Source organism: Pristis pectinata, chromosome 37, assembly GCF_009764475.1.
Source record: "Pristis pectinata isolate sPriPec2 chromosome 37, sPriPec2.1.pri, whole genome shotgun sequence".
Classification (NCBI taxonomy): domain Eukaryota; kingdom Metazoa; phylum Chordata; class Chondrichthyes; order Rhinopristiformes; family Pristidae; genus Pristis; species Pristis pectinata.
The window spans coordinates 14,021,400-14,045,271 of record NC_067440.1 but is presented as its reverse complement, the minus strand read 5'-3'; the positions used below and the strand labels follow the sequence as shown (position 1 = coordinate 14,045,271).

Here is a 23,872-nt window from a genome sequence, read left to right as displayed (position 1 = left end):
GAATCTACTCGCATCTGGACCAGCACAGAAGATCCCTGGGGATGGTCAGCATGGCTTTGTGGCTTTGTGCAGGGAGGTCATGTCTTCCAAATTTTATTTTGGTTTTTGAGGTGGTGACGAAGATGATCGAGGAGGGGAGGGCGGTGGATGTCGTCTACATGGGCTTAGTAAAGTATTTGACAAGGTCCCTCATGGTAGCTGGTCCAGGAGATTGGCACATGGTGAGTTGGTAAGTGGACTTGTCATAGAATGGTGGAGTGTTATTCTGCCTGGGGGTCTGTAACCAGCGGTGTTCCACAGGGATCAGTGCTGGGACCTTCTTGTCTGTGATGTGTATAAATGGTTTGGACAAAAATGTTAGGTGGACTGATGAGTAAGTTTGCAGACAACACCAAAATTGACAGAGTTGTGGAGAGTCAGAGGACACAGCAGGGTATACAGTAGATTAGGTGGTGATATGGGCAGAGAGGTGGCAGATGGAGTTTAAGGCAGACATATGAGGTGTTGCACTCTGGGAGGTCAATGTAAGAGGAGAGTGCACAGTAAATGGCAGGACCCTCAGCAGGGCTGATGTTCAGAGAGATCTTGGGGTGCAAGTGACGACACAGTTCCCTCGCCAGTCAGGGAGCTGAGTATAAAAGTCAGGAAGGCACGATGCAGCTGCAGAAAACTGAGGTCAGGCCGCACTTGGAGTGTTGCCTGCAGTTTTGGTCACCCCGTTACAGGAAGTATGTGGCGGCTTTGGAGAGGGTGCAGAAGAGGTTCACCAGGACGCTGTCTGGATTAGAGGGTATTTTCCCAGGGCGTCCAATACTAGAGGGCGTAGCTTTAAGATGGGGGGGGTGGGGGTTTAAAAGAGATGGGTGAAGCAAGTTGTTTTTTCACAGAGAGTGGTGGGTGCCTGGAATGCGCGGCCAGATATGGAAGAGGTTTAAGAGGCATTTGGATGGACACACGAATGGGCTGGGAACGGAGGGATAGGGGCTGTGTGCAGGCAGGCGGGATTGGCGTCATGGTCAGCACAGGCTTGTTGGGCCGAAGGGCCTGTTCCTGTGCTGTACTGTTCCATGAATGTTACTTGCCACCTCACACCGTCCCGGATTGTTGTCCAGGGTGTTACGCGGAGACATGGGAGTCTGACCACAGCTTCTCGGTGCCAACCTGAACATGAACATAACATCAGAGGTCCCAGCACGGACCCTCGGCCCCTGGGACAACCTCAGGAGCATCACAAAATGAGAACAACAACATCTTATTGCAGAGAATTTATTAACAGATTTAATTAAAATTAGATGTCCTAATGAGAGCGCTGGACTCGGTGGGGTGGGGACCGAGGGGGTGAGGGTGGGGGAGGGGGTTGGGGTGGAGACTGGGGTGATGAGGGGTTTGGGGTGGGGGTGGAGGTGGGGGAGGGGGTTGGGATTGGGGTGAGGATGGGGGTGAGGGACAGGATTGGGGTGGAGTTGGGGATGATGGGGGTGAGGGACGGGATTGGGGTGGGGGGACGGATGGGGGTGAGGGTGGGGCAGGGGATTGGGATGGGGTTGGTTCCAGCAGCTGCCAGCACCCCCCTCCTGCCCCCTCAGCACCTGCGCTTGGTGAGCTTGGTCAGCACCTGGTGCTGCTGCGGTTTGTAGATGAGGAAGAAGCTGGTGGGTAGGATCCGTCCTCGGCCCTGGGGGTCCACGGGGCCCATCAGTGTATACCTGGTACCTGTGGGGAGACACAACAGTCAGTGTACCTGGTACCTGTGGGGAGACACAACAGCAGTGTGCATCTGTGGGGGAAAGACAACAGCCGGAAAGTACCTGTACCTGTGGGGGAGAGAGAACAGTCGGCGTGTACCTGTATGTGGGGGAGAGACAACCGTTGGCGCCTTGGTTCCACTATCACCCAGTCCTACCTTTCCTCAGGTTGGGGCATCTCCTGCAGACCACCAGCATCTTGGCAAGGGTCTCCCCTCCCACTTCTCGTGTCGCCAGGTTCCCCGCTTTGTAGGTGTGGATGATGGAGACGGTGACCTGTCCCTGGGGGCTGAGGCTCAGTACCTTTCCCGAGATCACTGGGGAGAAGGAAAGAGTCAGTGACAGAAACATTGGTCTTAGCACTGGCACAGTGCCCCACTGGATCACTGTACAGGCACTGGATCACTGTACAGACACTGGGTCACTGTACAGGGACCGGGGTCACTGTACAGGCACTGGATCACTGTACAGGGACCAGGTCACTGTACAGACACTGGGTCACTGTACAGACACTGGGTCACTGTACAATCACTGGATCACTGTACAGGCACTGGATCACTGTACAGGGACCGGGTCACTGTACAGACACTGGGTCACTGTACAATCACTGGATCACTGTACAGGCTCTGGCTCCCTCTATGCACTTCGCCACAATGAGGGGAGGTGTCAGCTGCTGGCTGACGGTAACCTCACTGCCCCTCAGAGTCACGGAACCGTGGCGCATAGACAGACCCTTTGGCCCAGCAGCTTCATACTGACCGTCGAGTACCCATCCGCACTGATCCCATTTTCCCACCTGTGGTCTCTGCCTCAGTGAATCCCACCGTCCTCTGGCTGAAAATGTTCTTTTTCAGGTCCTCTGACCTCCTCACTCTAACCCCACCCTCTACATGAGGCCCCCCCCACCCCCCTCTGCTCCAGGGAGAACAGACCCGGCCTCTCCTCATAACTGAACCACTTCACCCCAGGCACTCCCCTCTACACCCTCCCCAGTGCAGTCCCTTTCTCCCGGTGGTGGGGTGACCAGAACTGGACACAGGACTCCCACTGGACACAGAACCCCCGGAGATGGACACAGGACCCCAGAACAGGATCCCCAGAGCTGGGTGTGGGACCCCCAGAGCTGGACACAGAGGACTCCCCCTGGAGACAGGACCCCCAGAACTGGACACAGGACCCCCGGAGCTGGACACAGGACCCCAGAACTGGACACAGGACTCCCCCTGTGGTCTGGCCAGTGTTTTACAAAGTTGGATGTGAAATCCTGGAATCCCAGCTGCTCTCCCACTCCCAGCATCACAGACAGACGTCCTGGTGATTTATTGTGGGCAGGATGGGGGTCAGGGTCAGGATGGGGGTGGGGGTTTTGGTCAGGGTAAGAGCAGGGTTCAGGGTCAGGATGGGGGTGGGGGTTGGAGTTGGGGGTGGAGTCAGGTTGGGGGTCAGGATCACAGCGAGATTTGGGGTCCCATCCCCCCTCCCCCCGGTGAATACTGACCCGGGGAGGGTCCTGCTCCCCCAGAACTTACTCACCGAAGTCACTGGCGCAGAAGTTGCTCGGCAGGGTCCCTTTGCGCCCACACTTGGTCTGGCAGATGGGGGGCAAGGGTCGGCCTGAGGGGCAAAGGTCACAGCAGCATTAGTTAAAGGGGTCTCACATCACAGGAGTTCACTGAGCACAGACTCCGGATCTGGGGGAGGGGGGTTGAGGAGAGGGGGAGAGAGGGGTGGGAAGGGACGGGAAGGAGGGTGGGGTAGAGAGAGGGGTGAGAAAGGAGGAGAGAAGGGGGAAGAGAGGGGGAGGGAGAGGGAAGGGGGAGACAGGGGTGGGGGGGAGAGGGGGAGAGGGGGGAGAAAAAGGGGGAAGGTGGGAGAGGGAATGGGTAGTGGGGAGGGAGGGAGAGTGTGAGAGATGGGAGGAGGGTGATGGGGAGGGGGGAGCAGGAGAGGAGGAGCAGGGGAAGAGGGGAGGGGAGAGTGGAGGAGGGGAGGGGAGAAAGGGGGAGTGGTGGGGGGGAGGGGGAGAGGTGGAGGGTGGGGGGGAGAGGGGGGAGGGGTGGTGGGTGGGAAGGGGGAGGGGGAGTGGAGGGTGGGGGCGAGAGGGGGAAGGGGGGGAGGGGAAGGAGAAGGTTCCCTGTCGAACGCTCGGTGTGTCCTCCCACAGCTGGTCCAGCACCGCGCCACGTCCCTGGAAGTCCGGGCTCCCGGTCTGAGTGCAGGGAGGTTGCGGACGGGCTGGTGTGTCTGTACCTTGTGGCCTGGGTGGCCTGGGTGGCCTGGGTACCCTGGGTGCCCTGGTGGTGGTGGTGGTGGGTGCAATAGTCGGCTCTGGTTGTACCGCTACACCCTTCCTCTGCTTGACGTCGTATGTTGCCAAAAACCCATCAGCAGTGACACTGAGGTCAGACACGAACTGTACCAGCAGCTCATTACCCTCGGAGACGATGGCACTAGAATTAGAAAAGGACAGTGTCACACAGGCTGTAGAGGTACACCCTGTTCTGCCTGTAACCCCCTAGCACTCCACCTGTAACCCCCGCAGTCTGCCTGTAACCCTCCCTAGTGCGTCACATGTAAACCACCACAACGCTCCGCCTGTAACCCGCCCCAACACTCCGCCTGCAATCCACCTCAGTGCTCTGCCTGTAGCCTACCCAACATCCTGCCTGTAGCCTGCCCGCACTCCGCCTGTAGCCAGCGCCACACTCCGCCTATAGCCTTCCCTGCGCTCCGCCTGTAGCCTTCCCTGCGCTCCGCCTGTAGCACGCTGCTCCATCCATAATCCTCGGGCAATTCACCTGTCACTGGTGCAGCAGGAGTGGCCTCTCCAAGAGTCAGTGTGCCGGGTGTGGATGGGGTGTGAGGGGGCAGAGAACTTACCCAGGCGGGGTGTCTCCGCAGAACTTGCCGACGCGCTGCCCCTCCTCCTTTCTCCCTCCGTTGAAGACAGCAACGTAATCATAGCGGCAGTAAGTGTCTCCTTCCACTCCGAACTTCTCAAACTGCAGCTCAATGTACTGGAAGGGAAGGGGAGGGTGAGTGGGGGCTGCAGGAGGGGGCTGGGGAGGGGAGGGGAGAGGGATGAGGGGAGGGGAGGGGAGAGGGGGAGGAGAGGGAGCGGGGAAGGAGAGAGGGGGGAGGGGGATGGAGGTGGAGGGATGGGGCGGAGGGAGGGAGGGGCTGCCTTACCTCATGAGGCCGTGCGACAATGTGCCACGTACAGGTGATGCCGGTGGGATAGGCTTTCTCCGGCCAGTTGGGGGTTTTGAAGGAGCCCTGGGGTTTCACCAGCTTCCCCCCACAGAACTGATTCTCTGGGCAAGTGAGAAATACCCCCAATAGTTACAGCTTGTGGTCGACTGCTCCCCCCAATTCCCACTTCCGATTGTACCCGCCCCCCCCCCCCCCCCCCCCACTCACGGTCCCGAGTGTTCCCCTGTCCACTCCCTGTCGACTGTTCCACTTCCTCCCAGTCCAACTGTTCCCCTGTCCACGCCTGGTCTGGCTGTTCCTACCCCCTCTCAGTCTGACTGTTCCCCTGCCAATCCTGGTCTGGCTGTTCCTACCCTATCTCAGTCTGGCTGTTCCCCTGTCCACTCCTGGTCTGGCTGTTCCTACCCCCTCCCAGTCCAACTGTCCCCTGTCCACTTCCTGGTCGGCTGTTCCTACCCCCTCCCAGTCAACTGTCCCCTGTCCACTCCTGGTCTGGCTGTTCCTACCCCCTCTCAGTCTGACTGTTCCCCTGCCAATCCTGGTCCGGCTGTTCCTACCCCCTCTCAGTCTGATTGTTCCCCTGTCCACTCCTGGTCTGGCTGTTCCTACCCCCTCCCAGTCCAACTGTTCCCGTCCACTCCCTGTCTGACTGTTCCCACCTCTTCCCAGTCTGACTGACGGAGCGAGTGGTGCCCACACCTGCGCAGGCGGTAGTCCAGCTGTATAGAGGGCGAGGAAGCCTCTCCCGGCCGAATCCTCATCAGACTCCATCTGGATGAGGAGGGTGTTCCCGGTGGAGATGAGGGCACCAGGCCGGATGGTCCCACAGAAACGGCCGAGTCTCTCGGCTGACGGCGAGTCCCCGTTGTAAACGCTGACGTGGTCGTAACGACAGATTGGGTCCGACTCCAGGTCCATGTGTCGGAACGAGAGGATGATCACCCTGCCCGGGGAGACCTGCAGCAGGGGATGGGTCCCACAGGGTCAGGGTCAGGGCAACATCCCACTGAGACCGTCCCACAGAACAACACTCACTGGGGGACGGGTCCCACACAGGGTCAGGGTCACAGGGCCAGGGTCAGTGCAACATCCCACTGAGACCATCCCACAGAACAACCCTCACTGGGGGACGGGTCCCACACAGGGTCAGGGCGACATCCCACCGAGACTGTCCCTCAGAATGACCCTCACTGGGGGACGGGTCCCACACAGGGTTAGGGTGAGGGTCAGAGTCAGGGTCAGGGCCACCATGTTTGCCAACATGCCTCTGATCCCTTGTCCTTAATCATCTGGACCAGTCTACCAGGTGGGAGGTCAGAACCTCACTGAAGTCCATGTAAACCACATCAACACTCTGCCTTCATCAGTTTTCTTACTTACCGCCTCAAAAAACCCAATCAGATTTGTGAGATGTGATCTCCCCTGCACAAAACCATGCTGACTCCCCCTAATCAGTCCGTGTCCTTCCAAGTGAACATAAATCCTGTCCCTCAGAATCTTCTCCAACAACTTCCCTGCCACTGAAGTGAGGCTCACTGGCCTGTAAACAAGGGGGAAGCATGAACTATCCTCCAGTTTTATGTTACCTCATCCGTGGCTAACAAAGATGCAAATATTTCTGTCAACATTCTCTTCCTATGGTCCCTTTAGCGTCCTGGGGTAGATCCTGCCGGGCCCTGGGACTTATCCACCCGAACATGCTGCAATATTTCTGCCATGTCCTACGTCCTGATCTAGACCTGCTCCCTCCCCCTTAACTCTCCAGCCCCCGCATCCTTCTCCCTGGTGACTACTGATGAGAAGTCTTCCTCTAGGACCTCACTCATGTCCCTTGGCTCAACACATAGATTAACACTTTGGTCCCTGAGGGGCCCTACTCTTTCCCTAGCTACCCCCTTGCTTCAAATACACTCATAAAAGATTTTAGGTTTCTGAGGTCATTCGAGGCCCCTTTTTGCTCCCTCAGTTTCTCTTGCTCTTTGCAAAATGTTCATTACCCTCCCCCAGGGCAGAGTCTGTCCATGGAGAGGGGCAGAGCTGGGAACCCTCCAAACCTCCTCTCCCTCCCTCCAAACCCCCTCTCCTCTCCAAACCCCTTTCCCTCCCAACCCCCTCCCCTCCAAACCCCCTCTCCCCCAAACTCCCCCCGAAAACCCCCCCTCCCCTCCAAACTCCCCTTTCCCCTCCAAACCCCCTCCCCCTCCCCAAACCCCCTCCCCAAACCCGCCTCCCCTCCAAACTCCCTTTCCCTCCAAACCACCCTCATACCATGAGGGGGAGATGTCCACAGGGTAACAGACCTCTGCCCCTAATCCTCTCATCCTCAGCCCTGAACCCCGACCCTTGGCCACTTGACCTTGATTCACTCACATGACCCTTGACCCCTGAATCATGCCATGACCCTAAATCACTCCTTTATTATGACCCACAACCCCTGATCCCCACCCTCTGACCCATGACCCCTGCTCCCCACCCTCTAACCTTTGCCCAAATTACTCACCCTGATGGTCCAGGAGCATTTCTTGTTGGGTGGGTAGGGTGCGGGGAACGATTCACTGGCCACGTGTCCCTGGTCACCCGTTAACTGCCCCCCACAGGGGAAGAGTGGCCTGGGACAAAACACGGAGACCTCAGTGTTGTGGGGGTCAACTCCCCACCGTAACCCCCAAAACCCACCCTCAAACCCAACAAACCCACCGTAACCCCCACCCCAAGCTCTCCCGTACCCAGCCCATTCCTCTCAAGTGACACCAGAAGGTTACCAGGACTGGGGACTGTAATACACACACACTCCCTGCCATTACCTCCTCACTCCTGTTACAGTACGCCCGTGACACACTCAGCACCGTTACACACAGGGCTGGTTCACTCCTGTGACACACTCAGCACCGTTACATGTTCACTTGTAACACGTCACCATTACATGATCATTCTTGTAACATACAAAATACCGTGACATGCTCAGTACCATGAGGCGGTCACCCTGTAACTCGCTCACTCCTGTGACGGGTGAGGAGGGGAGGGTAATGTTCCTCTGTAACTCCTGTGGTGCAGCCTCCAGCCCCCAGATCTGCGCCCCCCCCCCCCACCCGGATCCGCCCCGTGGGTACGACAGCCGACCCCTACCTGGTGCTGTTGACGGACTGCTGACCACTGGCCAGAGCAGGCAGCAGGACACAGAGCAGGAGCAGTGGGTTCTCCATGGCTCTGCACTCCGACTGAGGGAAGGGAGGTCCGTGCCTCCTCCAATCCCAGCGCTCCCCCTCAGCAGCCGGATAATTGCTTCCAGATGTTGCGGATTCTGTTGTTGTGTCCAACAGCAGTCAGGAATGCTGGAACCTGCCCAGTGTACACAGAGAGGCTCCAGGCTGCTGATGCCGGGTGAAGGGTGAACCCTCCCTTCCTCCCTCCCTCCTCTGACGAGGGCTCTGCTCCCCCACACCGAGCAGCTCAGCTGAGGTCCCAGCAGGACCGGCTGGCAGCCCAGGGCAGGGTCCTGGCTGGGGAGAAAGAGACCATGGTGTCCCAGGGAGGAGGGATGGTGGGGGCAGCAGGGGGGAGGTCAGAAAATGGAGACAATTCCCCTCATAAAAACACTGAACCAGGCCCTTTGGCCCACCGTATCCATACTAGGCACCGCATCCATCTACATTGATCCCACTACCCAACAGTCAGTCCTGCCCCTCCCGAGGGTCCCGTGGGCAGTGGACGCTCTGTGTCTATGTAATCAGGAAAGGGGTGATGGATTTCCGGATATTGAGGTAACGGTGGGGGGGGGGGGGGGTGGCTGCAGGGAAACTGAGCTGAGGTGGACGATCAGCCCTGATCTTATTGAATGACAGAACAGTAATGAAGGGCCGAGTGGTCTACTCCTTCAGACCCATGGCCGAGATCCTATGAGCGATGTCTCCACCTGCTGTTCAACACTGGCTCTGCAGCTGCTTCACACTGCAGGCCGGGCCCTGCACAGCACACAGACTGCAGCCTGGGTGGGGCCGGGTCAAATGTCCCAACTGCAACCAGATTACCCACCCGTGGTCCACAAGGTTTGGGAATGCTGCAGAATCCCATCAGGACAGTTTGGTCATAAACACCCAGTGGGCAGTGCAGGTCAGACACAGAGTGAAGTTCCCATGACACTGTCCCGTCATACACTCCAAAGTCAAAGTCGAGTTTATTGTCAGACGTACAAGTCCATGTGTGCACAGGGGCAATGTCTGCAGCAGCATCACAGGCACCATCAGATAAGCAGCATTCACAAGAACAACATAAACACAAATTATACACAATTTTTAAGAAGGAATGAGGCTGTAGTCAGGAGTTATGTTGAGCAGGTTGGGACTTTATTCCTTGGAGTGTAGGAGAATGAGGGGTGACCTTATAGAGGTGTGTAAAACCATGAGGGGCAGAGATAGGGTGAATGCGCACAGTCTTTTCCCCCAGGGTTGGGGAATCAAGAACTAGGGGGCACAGGTTTAAGTTGACAGATTTAATGGGGGGGCAATTTTTTCACCCAGAGGGTGGTCCGTAAATGGAAGTGGTTGAGTCAGCTACAAGAACAACATTTAAAAGGTACTTGGACAGATCCATGGACAGGAAAGGTTTAGAGGGACATGGGCCACACGCGGGCAAATGGGAATCTTGGTCGGCATGGACCGGTTGGGCCAAAGGGCCTGTTTCTGTGCTGTGGCTCTCCCTATTGCTCCTGGCCCACTGTGGCCCAGGGGAGGGGAGGGGAGGGAGGGGGGGGACATGTACGAGGAGTGGGTGATCTTTGTACCTGAACCAGGCTTTCGAGTCACAGAACAGATACAGCGACAGATCTGCAGAGTGAATAGATGCTTTGTCTGGAAGTGGGGGCGTGGGAGGGTGGGGATGGGGGAGAGGAGGGTGGGGGTGGGGGAGAGGAGGGGAGGGGAGAGGAGGGTGGGGGTGGGGGAGAGGAGGGGAGGGGAGGGGGAGGGGAGGGGTGGGGGAGAGGAGGTAGGGGAGAGGAGGGTGGGGGTGTGGGAGGGGAGATAGGGGGAGGGGTGGGAAGAGGGGAGGGAGAGGGGAGGGGGGAGGGGAGGGGAGAGGGGGGAGCGGGGGTAGGGGGAGTGGAGGGAGGGTGGGGAGAGGAGGGGGAGAGGAGGATAGGGGAGGAGAGGTTGGGGCTGTGGGAGGGTGGGGGAGGGAAGGGTTGGGGTGGGGGACGGAAGGGGTGGGGGTGTGGGAGGATGGGGAGGGGAGATTAGGGGGAGGGGAGGTTGGTGAAGGGAGAGGGGAGATTGGGAGGAGGGGGATGGGAGGAGGATGGGGTGGGAGGGGGATGGGAGGAGGGGGATGGGAGGAGGGGGATGGGAGGAGGATGGGGTGGGAGGGGGATGGGAGGGGGATGGGAGGAGGGGGATGGGAGGAGGGGGATGGGAGGGGGGATGGGGGAGGGGGATGGGAGGAATGGGGAGGGAGGGCTATGGGAGGGAGGCGGGAGGGGACATGGGGCAAGTGTGGTCACGTTAAAGATGTGACAGTCGGAACCGTGTTCTGTGCTGGTCACTGCCTGACGTCAGGGCCCATCATCAGCTGCATGTGTTGAACTGGCAGCACCCACTCCAGGTCACAGCTCCAGGGCGATGGTGAAGCTGTGACAGGAAACAGAGCAGGTTCACTGGGACCTGTAACCCCACCACCCCTCACCCCTCACCCCACCACCCCTCACCCACTATGACAAAACAGAACAAGAACAACAAAGCCCAATGTAGTGCAGAGGTCCCGGTGTGCTGTACGAGGCAGTGATCAGGGGTGTGCCGGTTGGTTCAAGAACCGAGTGGTTGAAGGGAAGTCGCTGTTCCTGAACCTGGTGGTGTGGGGACTTCAGGCTTCTGTACCTCCTGCCCGATGGGAGCTGTGAGAAGATGGCACGGCCCGGATGGTGAGGATCTTTGATGACAGACGTTGCCTTCTTGAGCCAGCGCCTCCTGTAGATACTCCCGATGGTGGGGAGGGATGTGCCCGTGATGTATTGGGCAGAGTCCACTACTGTCTGCAGCTTCTTACGTTCCTGCGCATTCGAATAGCCGTCCCAGACCCTGATGCAACCATCAGGACACTTCTAACAGGACACCTGTACAAGTTTGTCTGAGTGTTCGGTGACGAGCCGAACTGAACCTCCTTAACCTCCCAACAAAGGAAAGACGTTGGCGTAGTTCACTCTGCAGCTCTGCCCTGCTCCCAGTCACTGCCCAGTGACCCCTGGGTTCGAGAGTGAGTGGGAGGGGGTGAGATTGGGGGGTCACAGAACGGCCCAGGACAATCCATTCGGGGTACAGACACTGGGCAGGGGTTCACTGACTCCGTGAAACCGAGCTTCACATTCACTGTCCTCATCACATCCCTCCCTCCACGTGACCCCCTCCACCCTCCCTCCTGCTGCGCCCCCCGCCTCCGTGACCCCTCCAGGCCCTCGACCCCTCTGCTCTCCCCCCTCCGCGACCCTCTCTGCCCTTCCCCCACCTCCATGACCCCCCTCAGTGACACAGTTGCCCCTCCCTTGCCCCCCTGCTCCCATTCTGTTGCCCCCCGCTCCCCCTCTCACCCCCCCCCGCTCCCCCCTTGTTCCCCGCTGGTCCCGCTCCCCCCCGCTCCCCCTCTCACCCCCCCACTCCCCCCCCGCTCCCCTTCCCGTTCCCCGCTGGTCTTCTCCATCAGGACGGCAGCAGGTGGCGCAGGGAAGGGACGAGGAGTCCGGACCACGGAGACTGGGGGGCGGCCCGGCTCGGTCACGCTGCAACGGTTAACGGTGGGACATGGGGCAGGGACGGAGGGGCCAGCAGAGGGGGGTCTCAGCTTTGGTTTGGGGGTGTAGGGGTTTGGATGCTGAGCCGAGCCGGGCCAATGGGGTCCTGGGGGCTGCGACAGGTGGCGGTCCCACGGAGGGGGCCAGAAGCAGACAGACGTGGGTGGGAGGGTGCAGAGAGGTTTACTGAAACAACACGTGGGTGGGGCCGACACCCCCGTCCCCTCACCTCCTCCGCCGCAGGTTACTCCGCTTCTTGTCCTTCTTCCTGCGAGTGGGGTCGAGGGCCTCCTCTGGGGGGGGCAGGGGCTCACTGGGGGGGGCCGGCGTGGAGGCTGGGGGCTGTCGGCTTACGGTGTTCACCTTGTAAACCAGGTGGAAGAGGTAGGCATTGGAGTACCTGGGGGGGGGGGAGAGTAGGTTGGGGGGGAGGTGGTAGAGGATGGTGGGGAGAGGGGGTGGTAGGGGGAGAGTGGTGGGGAGGGGGGTGGGGAGAGGGGGATGGGGAGGGAGCAAGGGGGGAGATGGGGACGAGGGAGATGGGGGGAGGGGGGGGGATGGATATGGCAGGGGGGAGAGAGAGAGATATGAGAGAGGACCTGACCTCTGGTATCACTGCTCCAGGTAAACGTTTCCACCCCCCACCTCCCCCCCCCCCCAGCTCCCTGCGGTTTACACCCCACCCCCTGCCAGTACCAGGGACCCAAGGTAACCCTGGTGGGTGTGGGGGGTTGGTGAGGGAGGGGGTGGTGGGGGTGAGGGATTGTGGGGGGGTGAGGGAGGGGTGGTGGGGGGATGGGGTGAGGGAGGGGGTGGTGGGGGAGGTGAGGGGGTGAGGGAGGGGGGGTGGTGGGCTGGTGGGGGAGGCTGCAGGCTGACCACAAGGGGACCACCCACCGCCCCCTTTGCCGACAGAAGCGGCTGTTTTGAGCGCGGGTCCCCCCCGCCTCCGCTCCCCCTGCCTCCCCCCTCCCCCTGCCTCCCCCTCCCCCTTCCCCTCACCCCTTCCCCTCCTCCCTCACTCCCCCCTTTAATTCCCCCCACTCCCCCCCTCACTCCCCCCCCCCCAACTCACCAGGGCAGGTTGTTGTCGATGCCCACGATGCGGAGGGGGGAGCGGAAGGGGTTGAGCAGGGGGCAGCTGATGGAGCCCCCGGCCGCCGAGCTCATGGTCTGGGCGTCCATCAGGCAGCTGAACTCTGAGCACTCAGTGAAGTAGGCCGGGACCCGCAGCGACTGTGGGGGGAGAGGGGTCAGTGACTGGGGGGGGTCAGAAACAGGGGGCGAGGGGGGTCAGTGACTGGGGGGGGGTCAGTGACTGGGTCAGGAGAGAGAGAAAGACTGCAGGGGAGAGACGCCGGGGGTGGGGGGAGAAGGACGGGGATGGGGGGAGTGACTGTGTGGGGGGGAAGAGTGTCCTGGGGGGAGGGTAAGAGAGGGGGGTCAGTTTAACTGGGGTACTGGGGGGCAGAGAGTGAGACACATAGGGGGAATGTCAGTAACTGGGGATAGAGATGGGGGGGGAGAGGAGGGGTCTGTAATGTGGGGGGTGGGAGGGGATCAGTGGGGGGGAGAGGGGGATTCAGATACTTGGGGGTGGGCGGAGATGGGAGTGTTTGACCAGTGGGGGGGTATGTGTTGTGGGGGGAGTTCGGTGGGGGTGTGTGTAGGGGGGGAGTTCAGTGGGGGGTGTGTGTGGGGGGGGGAGTTCGGTGGGGGTAGTGTGGGGGGGGGAGTTCGGCGGGGGTGTGTGTGGGGGGGCAGTTCGGTGGGGGTGCGTGTGGGGGGGGGAGTTCGGTGGGGGTGCGTGGGGGGGGAGTTTGGTGGGGGTGTGTGTGGGGGGGAGTTCGGTGGGGGTGTGTGTGTTGGGGGGGGAGTTCGGTGGGGGTGGTGTGGGGGGGAGTTCGGGGGGGGTGCGTGTGGGGGGGGAGTTCGGTGGGGTGTGTGTGTTGGGGGGAGTTCAGTGGGGGTGTGTGTGGGGGGGGAGTTCGGTGGGGGTATGTGTGGGGGGGAGTTCGGTGGGGGGTGTGTGGGGGGGAGTTTGGTGGGGTATGTGTGGGGGGGGAGTTCGGTGGGGGTGTGTGTGGGGGGGGGAGTTCGGCGGGGGTGTGTGTAGGGGGGGGAGTTCGGCGGGGGTGTGTGTGGGGGGGGAGTTCGGTGGGGGTGTGTGTGGGGGGGGAGTTCGGTGGGGGTGTGTGTGTGGGGGGGCAGTTTGCTGGGTGTGTGTGGGGGAGGGGGGTGACCTCACCTGCAGGCGGGGCAGAGATCGCAGCCAATTCTCACTGAGGCCGAATCCAGCGTTGAAACCTGAAACACACAGACTGTGTGGGTGTCTGGTCAGGGAGGGGGGGTGTTGGGGAGGCTGTGGGGGGGGGATTGGTGCAGGTTTATAAAATCCTGAGGGGTGTGGATAAGCAGATGGTCACAGGGTTGGGGGAGGGGTTGAAAAGGGGCGGGACTGAGGAGGGGGTGGGCGAGGGTGGTGGAGGTGGGGGGTTTGGAGGTGGGGGAAATGAGGGAGGAGGTGGGGGGAGGGAAGGAGGGAGGGCAGAGGGGGGAGGGGAGGGGAGATGGAGGGAGAGGGGGGAGGGGAGGAGGAGGGGAGCGATCTGTGTCCCCACACCCTCTCCCCGGGGTGGGATGACTCACCGATGACGAGGTCGGCCCGGGCCCCCGGCTGCCGGTGGTACGGTCGAGCACACACCCGGATCCGGATGTTCGTCCGGTCCCCCTTCCCCCCACCCGGGGTGCTGCAGGGGCGAAGCACAGACAGCCGTCCGTCCTGGGGGGGATGGGGGGGTGAGGGGTGACGAGGGTGAGGTTTGAGGGGTGGGGCGTGGGGGGGGGGGGGGGACACAGAGTGAGATTCCTGCCCTGTCACATCCCAGAGTGACTCACCCTCCCCCATTTCCACAGGCACGTATCAGACAGGCCGCTTCCTCACTGCCCCGCCTCCCACCCCTGTACCCACACTGCACCCCAGGGCCCCGGCACCCTGCACCCATTCCCACCCTCCCCACATGGTCAACCCCCAACTCCATGTTCTCACCTCAATAAACAACCCCTCCCCAACCCACCTCACCCCTCCCCTCACTGACCTCCACCCTCCCCTCATACCCCCGTCCCAACCATCCCAGACCACAGTAAACATGTGCCCTTGAGCCTCGACCCCCATCCTGTGCCCCGACCCCCCTCATCCTGTGCCCCCGACCCCCTCATCCTGTGCCCCCGACCCCGCTCCCAAAACCAGGCCTGCTTTAGTCCATGGATGTTGGGATCTCCCCAACTTCACCAACCCCCACCCACCTACCTCTCCACCCCTCCCCCAACTAACCACCTCCCTCCCCCAGCCACCACTCCACCTCCCTCCCTTCCCACCCCCCACTCCACCGTCCCTCCCGAACCTCTCCCTCCCCCACCCCCCTACACCCCTCCCCCCACCCACCACCCCTCCCCTCCCACTCCACCCCTCCCCACTCCAGCCCTCCCTCCACCACCCCTCCCCTCCCCCACTCCACCCCTCCCCCCCCCCACCTTGCGCTGCAGGTTGAACTGCTGCTCGTCCACTTCCAACGGCAGACCCTCACCACAAAGTGGATCTCAAAGGTGATGTGGGGCAGCACGACAGCCAGCTCCTGGGGGCAAATCAGGGCAATTAACTGAGGGCAGCTGCTCTCCCGCACAACCCACCCCTCCCCTCATCCACAAACCCACTCACAGACGGCTCAACCCCACCACACCTCCACAGGACCCCCAACCCAAAACCCTCCATAGCTCTGAGACAGTGCAATGGGACAATGGGGAGGGAGCTTCACCCTGTGTCTGACCCGGGAGTGTGTGAGTGATGGGACGGTGCGGAGGGAGCTTCACCCTGTGTCTGACCCCGGGAGTGTGTGATGGGACGGTGCGGAGGGAGCTTCACCCTGTGTCTGACCCCGGGAGAGTGTGATGGGATGGTGTGGAGCATATGATCAGAGACGTATCTCTGGGACTCACCCAGAACACCAGCCAGATCTCAAATTGTTTCTGGGCTTCAAGGATGTGGATTTTCAGTGACTGTTTGTTCAGGATGTTCAGTTCTGGAACTAGGGTTGGATGTTAAACAAATTGCTCAATAATGTTTCCAAAGAAGATTGACTGAACCACATCAGTATCACATCAGGCCCCACCGTTACCGTATCCAGGTGTTATACAGTGACAGACCCGTCCCCGCTGGTACCGTACCCTGGCGTTATACAGTGACGGACCCGTCCCCGCCGGTACCGTACCCCGGCGTTATACAGCTACAGACTCGTTCCCCCACCCCCCCACCGCCCAAACTCCCCGGGGTGTGGAAGGTTCACTCACAGTGCTGGGGCACCAGGCTGGTGATGATGTGGTAAACAGTGAGGGGGTAGGAGAGCAGCACCGCCACCGGGGAGTCGAGATTCAGCCCCCGCCACTGGTAGTAGGACTGCCACGTCACTGGGAAGAGAGAGACATTACTGTGGGAGGGGGTGGGCGGTGGATTCTGGGGGGGGGGGTTCTGGGGGGGTTATACTCACAGAGGGGGGTCCTCAGACTGGGGGGGTCAGCAGGCTGCCCCTGCAGCAGGATGTCTCCCTCGTTTTTCAGCGGGTGGTAAGGATTCATCTCTGTAAAACACACCAGGGCAGTGAGGGGGTGGCAGCACAGTGGGGCCCCTGCACCACCTTCGCCCCCCACCCCCCGAGAGCCCCCACCCCGTCACCCCTGCACGGACCACCCCCATAACCCCACCACCACCCACCGAGAGCCTCCACCCCGTCAACCCTGCAGTGACCACCCCCGAACCCCCCCAAACCCCCGAGAGCCCCACCCCATCAACCCTGCGGGGACCACCCCCGTGAACCACACCACATCCCAGGTGCTCCCCTCCTGGACTCCTCAGGCACCCCCCCCCACCCCCCACCGACCAGCTCCCGACACCTCCCCACCTCCTGATGTCTCCTCACCCTGTTGATCCTCCCCCGGGTCGGGGGGCACGGAGGGTCAGGGGGGCAGAGGGCAAGGGTGTTTGGCCTGGGAAGGCGTCCAGGGGCAGGGGGTCAGAGGATGTCGACTGGTCAGGGCAGGAACAGCCAGTGGGGTCAGAGTTCACCGATAACCTGAAATGACCAGATCAGGCCGAGGTCACAGGTGAAAGGTCAGGTGGCCCCAACCCGAGAGTGGGGCAGGAAGGGGGCTTACCTTTCGGGAAGGCCGGGAGGGTGTCGGTGTCCCAGGAGCTGGGCAGGTCGAGCCGGGGTCCGGACACCAGGAGGCTCTCGCACAGCCAGTAGCCCGAGCACAGCTGCCGCTGCCAGAGGAACAGCTCCCTGTCGAAGGTCGCACTGGTCACCTCTGGGGGGGGGGGGTAGAGGGGGGAGAGTCACCGTGACTATGGGGTACAGCGGGGGGTCAACCCCCTCCACAGCCCTCTGCTACCGACGTATCCCTGGCATCTGGGCCCCTCCCACTGTGCCCCCCCGACACCATCCCCACACCCACCCCACCCCTCCCTACTCACACAACCCTCCCCACACCCACCATCCCCCCATCCCCACACTAACCCACACTGAGCTCAGGTGCTCAGCAATGACCGGTCCCTGTCCCTGTCGCAGGCCACTGACCAGCTCCTGTCCCAGGAACACTGACCGGTCCCTGTCGCTGGGTGCAGACACTGGGCACAGGCAGGGAAGAGGACGGGCTGGATTTGGGACGAGCACTGGGTCGGTGGGCTGACCACACCACCCAGGCCGGGCTGGTCCTACCTGCAGTGTAGGTGAAGGGGAAGTCAGCCAGCGCCTCTCCGTGGCCCATGAAGTCCTGCAGCTTCTGACACCAGTACCTGTGGCTGCTGTCCTCCGGCCTCCTGGACCAGTCCAGTTGCTGACAGGTGTGGGAGCAGTACAGGACCGCCGTGCACTGGTCACTGTGGACGGGACTTCAGGTTACTGTCACACACACCGGCGCGGCAACGGGTGGCATGGCGAGGTACAGGCGCGGCGAACATCTCACACAGCAGCATCACGGGCGCGTAGGTAATAATTAAACATAAATGACACTGGACATTGCAGGGAGAGAGAAAACACCCCGTGCAAAAACACGACCTTAGTGCGAAAAACGAAGACACAATCAGAGACCATTCCATGGGTGGTCCGGGGGGTGTGTGCAGGGGGTGGTCCTGGGGGGTGGTCCCGGGGGGTTCCCAGGCCAAGGTGGGGTGAGGCATGTGCAGGTTGGTTCAAGAACACAACACAAGGTGGTCACTCCTGCCAGCCCAGTGCCGGGGGTCCTGAGTCCCACTCTCCCTGCGTCAGTCCTCACTGCACAGTCTGGAGAACAGCCTGTGCACAGGGAGATCCCTCCAGCCCACCGCGTCTCAGTCACAGCATGGAAACAGGGCCTACAGCCCAGCTCATTCATGCCGTCCATCCAAGCCTGTCCCATATCCTTCTAAACCTTCCCCATCCATGGACCTGTCCAAAAGTCTTTTAAATGTTGTTAATGTACCTGCCTCACCCACTTCCTCTGGCAGCTCGTTCCATACACTCACCACCCTCTGGGTGAAAAAGTTGCCCCTCAGGTCCCCTTTAAACCTTTCCCCTCTCACCTTAAACCTGTGCCCTCTAGTTTCAGACTCCACTACCCTGGGGAAAAGACTGTGACCATCCACCTTATCTGTGCCCCTCATGATGTTATAAACCTCTATAAGGTCACCCCTCAGCCTCCTTCACTCCAGGGAGAACAGTCCCAGCCTGTTCAGCCTCTCCTTATAACTCAAGCCCTTCAGTCCTGGCAACATCCTTGTGAATGTTTCTGCCCCCTTTCAAACTTAGGGACACCTTTACTATAGCTGGGTGACCGGAACTGCACACAATGCTCCAAGTGCGGTCTCACCAACGTCCTGAACAGCTGTAAAATATCCCAACTCCTGTCCTCGGTGCCTGACCGATAAAGACAAGAGTACCAAACGCCTCCTTCACCTCCCCGTCTACCTATGTCGCCACTTTCAGGGAAGTATGTACCTGTACCCCCAGGTCTCTGTGTTCTGCAACACTCTCACTACCACAGGTCCTGCCCTGATTTAACTTACATCTCACACTTGTCCAAGTTAAATTCCGTCTGCCATTCCTTGGCCACTTTTCCAGTTGATCCAGATCCTGTTGGAACCTCAGACGACCTTCTCCACTGCCCACGGCACCATCAACGTTGGTGACATCCACAAACATACCCACTGTGCCAACTGCATTCTCACCAAGTTGTTAGAATAGATGACAGTGAAACCCAACACCAGTCCCCGAAAACCTTCATCATCAAAACTCTCCCACTGACCCAGCATCTGTCATCGGCTGTGAGAAAGTTCCCACTTCTCTCCATACGTTCCTGTTCCTGAACTTCAGTGCTGAGAGCTGGGCTCCCCAACGCTGGGTAAGGTCTCCCTCTACCCACTCTCAGCTCCCCTCTGTGTCCAGATGTCTCAATCTGTCCCGGGAGTACACCCCCAGCTTAGAGAGTCACCCCGCATTACTCACCATCAGTTCAGGGGGCTTCCCTGGTCTTGGGGACCCTACCCCCTGGGCCTCAGAGTGCGGTTCCCTACCCCCTGGGTCTCAGAGCGGGGTCCTTCCCCCCCCGGGTTTCAGAGTGGGGGTCGCTCCCCTCCCCCCAGGTCTCGGAGAGCCGGGGACCCTCTCCCCTGGGTCTCAGACACTCCCCTGACAGACCTAGCATGCGGGGTTTTTAACTGGGTCTGGGGGGTTAGTGACTTGTTAATGTCAGAGAGGGAGCCAGCGTGTTTCTGTTTGTTGGAATTCAGCTCCAATCATCCCCAAGACTGGGCGCAGTCCACAGTTCTCCCCCGACCTACAACCACCCCCCACCCACAACCCCCCACCCCCCCCACAAGCCACAGCCCCCCGCCCCAACCACCACCCCCCACCCCCAGCCACAACCCCCCACCCTAACCACAACCCCCCCACCAGCCACCATCCCCCCCCCAACCTTACCATGCGGTAAGCGTTGTCTCAAAACTGCGCTTCTTACAGACGTGACAGGCCTTCACCCTAGTCGAGCGGAAGGTGAATTGGCGGGGAGCACAGCACTGGTAGGCGACCTTCGTACTCTGCACCCCCAGCTTCAACATCATCTGCTTCAGAGTCCTGCCGTGACAGATAGCAGTAGCAGAGTTGTGCTGGGACGGTGCGGAGGGAGCTTCACCCTGTGTCCGACCCCGGGAGTGTGGGACGGGACGGTGCGGAGGGAGCCTCACCCTGTGTCTGACCCCGGGAGTGTGGGACGGGACGGTGCGGAGGGAGCCTCACCCTGTGTCTGACCCCGGGAGTGTGGGACGGGACGGTGCGGAGGGAGCCTCACCCTGTGTCTGACCCCGGGAGTGTGGGACGGGCCGGTGCGGAGGGAGCCTCACCCTGTGTCTGACCCCGGGAGTGTGGGACGGGACGGTGCGGAGGGAGCCTCACCCTGTGTCTGACCCCGGGAGTGTGTGACGGGACGGTGCGAGGGAGCCTCACCCTGTGTCTGACCCCGGGAGTGTGTGACGGGACGGTGCGGGGGGAGCTTCACCCTGTGTCTGACCCCGGGAGTGTGGGACGGGACGGTGCGGAGGGAGCCTCACCCTGTGTCTGACCCCGGGAGTGTGGGACGGGACGGTGCGGAGGGAGCCTCACCCTGTGTCTGACCCCGGGAGTGTGGGACGGGACGGCGCGGAGGGAGCCTCACCCTGCTGGCGTTCCTCTGATACCCACCTCTGGATGTCCTCATCTCCAATGGTGAGCTGCCGGGGCCGCTGGGGTTCACCGCCGCACATGGGGAAGGTCATGCCCTGGAGCATGAGGTCGTAGGCCTTCATGGCGAGTTGGCTGGTGGTGAGGGGAGCTCCGTGGGTAAGTGTGAAATCCAGGCCCAGGACAAAGCCATCTTCATCAGTCAGGAGGAGGAGGCAGTCAATGTGGATGAAGTGGTCATGCTGGAGGGCTGCAGGATGATGAGGAGGAGGGGATGGTGAGGAAACATGGGGGGGGGAATTTTGAGGGGCTCAGTGTTGGGCAGATGGATGGGGGAGAAGGAGGTAGGGAATACAGGGGAATGAACAGGAAGAGGGGGGAAGACGGGTGGAACACGTAGGAAATTCTCCGAGATAGGGGGAGTGGAGTAGTGGGAATGCAGGAGAGAGGGAGGGGATGGAGGGAGGAGGACATGGAGATAGGGAATGAATGGGGTGGGAAGGGGGGACAATGGGAAGAAACAAATCACGGTGAAGACATGGATTGAAGAGAAACTGGATGAACCCCACGGAGCGAGCTGCAGGTGGACAGGGGTGGGGAGAGCTGGGTGCAGGTTTCGGTGGCAGGGGGCAGAGGGCAGGCTTGGGGGGGGGGGTGATAGACCAGGGTCCAGCTGAGCAGCCCAGTCCCAGCGATAACCCTCCTGTAACCACCTCAGCCAATGGCAACCTCTGAATCCATCACGCAATGAAGGTTCAACTTCTCATTTTCACCTCCTGAACTGACTGCCCAGGGACTCGATCACAATGAACACAGGCTCCAATGAAACGTTGGCCCCGGGAGAGTGGTGACACCTGCGGACTGCCCCCAGAACACTCTACGCAAAAGGTGCATTTCACTGTGTGTTTCGATGTACATGTGACTAATAGACAAATATCTTATCGAATGCAGGTCAGGCAGCATCTGTGGAGAAACTTTGCTGCCTTAAATGGCGGTTTTTCTCTCCACAGACGCTACCTGACCCGCTGAGTGTTCCCAGATTTGTCAATTTTCACTTCAGATTTCCAGTGTCATTTATTTCTCTGACCAAGTGTTTCTGACATGAATTTGCAGCTCGTTCTGCCCCAGCACACCCTCTGCAGAGTTGGGGCAATTCTGTGGTGGTTGCTCAGGTGCCAAGGAGAGCGGTTCTCATTTGGAGCCAAGTCCCAACAGGGGAGCGCTGCTGGACACCCGAGACACCCGCAACCCCCCACAGCTCCAGGAACTGACCACAGGCCTGTCCAGCTAATCCAGGAGCAGGGAACCACGGAGCAGGGAACCAGGAATGCAGAACAGCACAGGAACAGTCCCTTCAGCCCACCATATCTGTGCTGACCATGATGCCAAATTAAACTAAATCTCTTCTGTCTGCACATGGTCCATCTCCCTGCAAGCCCTGCACATTCATGTGTCTAGCAGCCTCTTAAACCCCTCTATGGTATCTCCCTCCACGCCCACCCCTGGCAGCCCGTTCCAGGCACCCACCGCTCTCTGTAGGAAATTTACAGGCACGCCCTCTGGGATTAGACGTCCCCCCCCCCCCCCCCCGGCGGGACAGAGACCCGGCTGTCCGCTCTACCCACCTCCCATACTTTTATAAACCTCCATCGGGTCTCCCCTCAGCCTCCGCCGCTCCGGAGACAACAACCCGAGACCGTCCGACCTCTCCTCGCAGCTCACGCCCTCTAATGCGGGCAGGGTCCCGGTGACCCTGTCCCCAGCCCCCCGCACCCTCCCTGCACCGGGGGTGCCCTGTCCCCAGCCCCCCGCACCCTCCCTGCACCGGGGGCGCCCTGTCCCCAGCCCCCCGCACCCTCCCTGCACCGGGGGCGCCCTGTCCCCAGCCCCCCGCACCCTCCCTGCACCGGGGGCGCCCTGTCCCCAGCCCCCCGCACCCTCCCTGCACCGGGGGCGACCCCCCGACTCTTGTCCCCAACGCCCGACCGATGAAGGCGGCCGTTCCGTCCGCCGCCTCCCTGCTACCCGCTTTCAGGGAACAATGGACCGGGACCCGATCCCTTCAGGGAATGGGAGCGGATCCGGATCGGGGGGGGGGGGGGGGACACCGGGAGCGGATCCGGATCGGGGGGGGGGGCGGGGACACCGGGAGCGGATCGGATCGGGGGGGGGGACCCGGGAGCGGATCCGGATCGGGGGGGGGGGGGGGACACGGGAGCGGATCCGGATCGGGGAGGCGGGGGAGACCGACCTCCGGGGAACCGCAGCCAATGAGAGGGCAGAGTGCGGTGATTGACGTACCAAGCTCCTCCTCCTCCAGGTTGATCAGGCTGACGTACTTGCGCAAGTCCCGCAGCGTCAACACGTCATCGCCGTAGAAGCGCTCGTGCACCTGCTGCGCGGGATTCTCTACCGTCAGCGCCGTGCACGCGTTCCTGATCACGTGCAGTGTCCAGAGCGCGCCCCCGGCGGGCAGCCGGCGGGCCGCCACCTCCCCCTGGCGGCGCCAGGCCTCCACCGCGCCCCCGCCCGGGACCGCGCCCGGGACCGCGCCCGCGCCCCGCTCCGTCACCAGCTTTCGGTACCAGTGGAACATCAGTTCGGAGAAATCCAGCAGCTGCTCCCGGTAACCGGTCACAAACTCCATCGGCCGGTGTGCGGGGGGAGGCGGGCCCGTTTACACAGTGCGATCCCACGTACTGCCCGGCCCCCGCTCCCTCCGCCCCCCCCCCTTCGCCCCGGACCCCCCCCTCCGGCCTCTCCCGCTCCCTCCCCCCCTCCCCCGGACCCCCCCCCGGTCAAAGCCCCGGCCCCCGCTCCCTCCGCCCCCCCCCTTCGCCCCGGACCCCCCCTCCGGCCTCTCCCGCTCCCTCCCCCCCCCCCCGTCGGACCCCCAGCCCCCCCCCCCGGACCCCCCCCCCCCGCCTCTCCGTTCCTTCCTCCCCCGGCCTCTCCCTCTTCCCCCCCCCGGTCAGCCCCGGCCCCCTCCCTCCCCCCCGCTTCCCCCCCCCCCCCCCACCCCCCCCCCCGCCCCCCCCCCCCCCCCCCCCCCCGGGCCCCCCCCCCCCCCTCCCTCGTCATACCCCCGGTTCCGCCCCCGGTCAAAGCCTCGGACCCCCCCCTCCCCTCCCCCGGTCATAGGTCTCTCCCCCCCGTAATACTCCCGGACCCGATCTCCTCCTCCACCCCACCTCACCTCACGGTGGGGATTTGGGGGGGTGTCGGTGGGGTGGAGGGTTGGGGGTAGGGGTGAGGCTTGTGGGGATTGGGGTGAGTTGGGGGCGTCGGGGCTGTGGGAGTGGGGATGGGTGGATAGGGGTTATGGTGGGGGGTAGGTGATTGGGAGGGGGTGGGGATCGAGAGTGGGGGTTAGGTTGGTGTGGGGATTGGGGTGT

At 61.5% G+C, this 23,872-nt stretch overlaps 2 protein-coding genes across 2 annotated transcripts; both read right to left on the bottom strand.

Annotated features, from left to right (window-relative positions):
* Positions 1-1,290: 1,290 nt before the first annotated feature.
* Positions 1,291-8,208, bottom strand: LOC127586621 (procollagen C-endopeptidase enhancer 2-like). Its single transcript, XM_052044733.1, has 10 exons — positions 8,085-8,208; positions 7,459-7,567; positions 5,658-5,915; positions 5,597-5,599; positions 4,935-5,057; positions 4,626-4,762; positions 3,996-4,195; positions 3,279-3,359; positions 1,904-2,062; positions 1,291-1,713 (listed from the first exon to the last, which is right to left on the bottom strand). Exons 1-10 carry the CDS (start codon positions 8,159-8,161, stop codon positions 1,583-1,585), a joined length of 1,278 nt encoding a protein of 425 aa, XP_051900693.1. The 5' UTR covers positions 8,162-8,208; the 3' UTR covers positions 1,291-1,582.
* Positions 8,209-10,490: 2,282 nt separating this feature from the next.
* On the bottom strand, positions 10,491-23,226 carry LOC127586652 (zinc finger MYND domain-containing protein 15-like). The gene is given in 17 exon segments (XM_052044768.1): positions 10,491-10,579; positions 11,600-11,721; positions 11,963-12,133; positions 12,809-12,969; positions 13,982-14,040; positions 14,383-14,515; positions 15,268-15,323; positions 15,326-15,368; positions 15,730-15,818; positions 16,081-16,197; positions 16,278-16,367; positions 16,942-17,094; positions 17,505-17,665; positions 19,743-19,895; positions 20,499-20,727; positions 22,103-22,505; positions 22,729-23,226. Coding segments are annotated over 17 exon segments (2,625 nt in total). The 5' UTR covers positions 23,125-23,226.
* Positions 23,227-23,872: the final 646 nt, after the last annotated feature.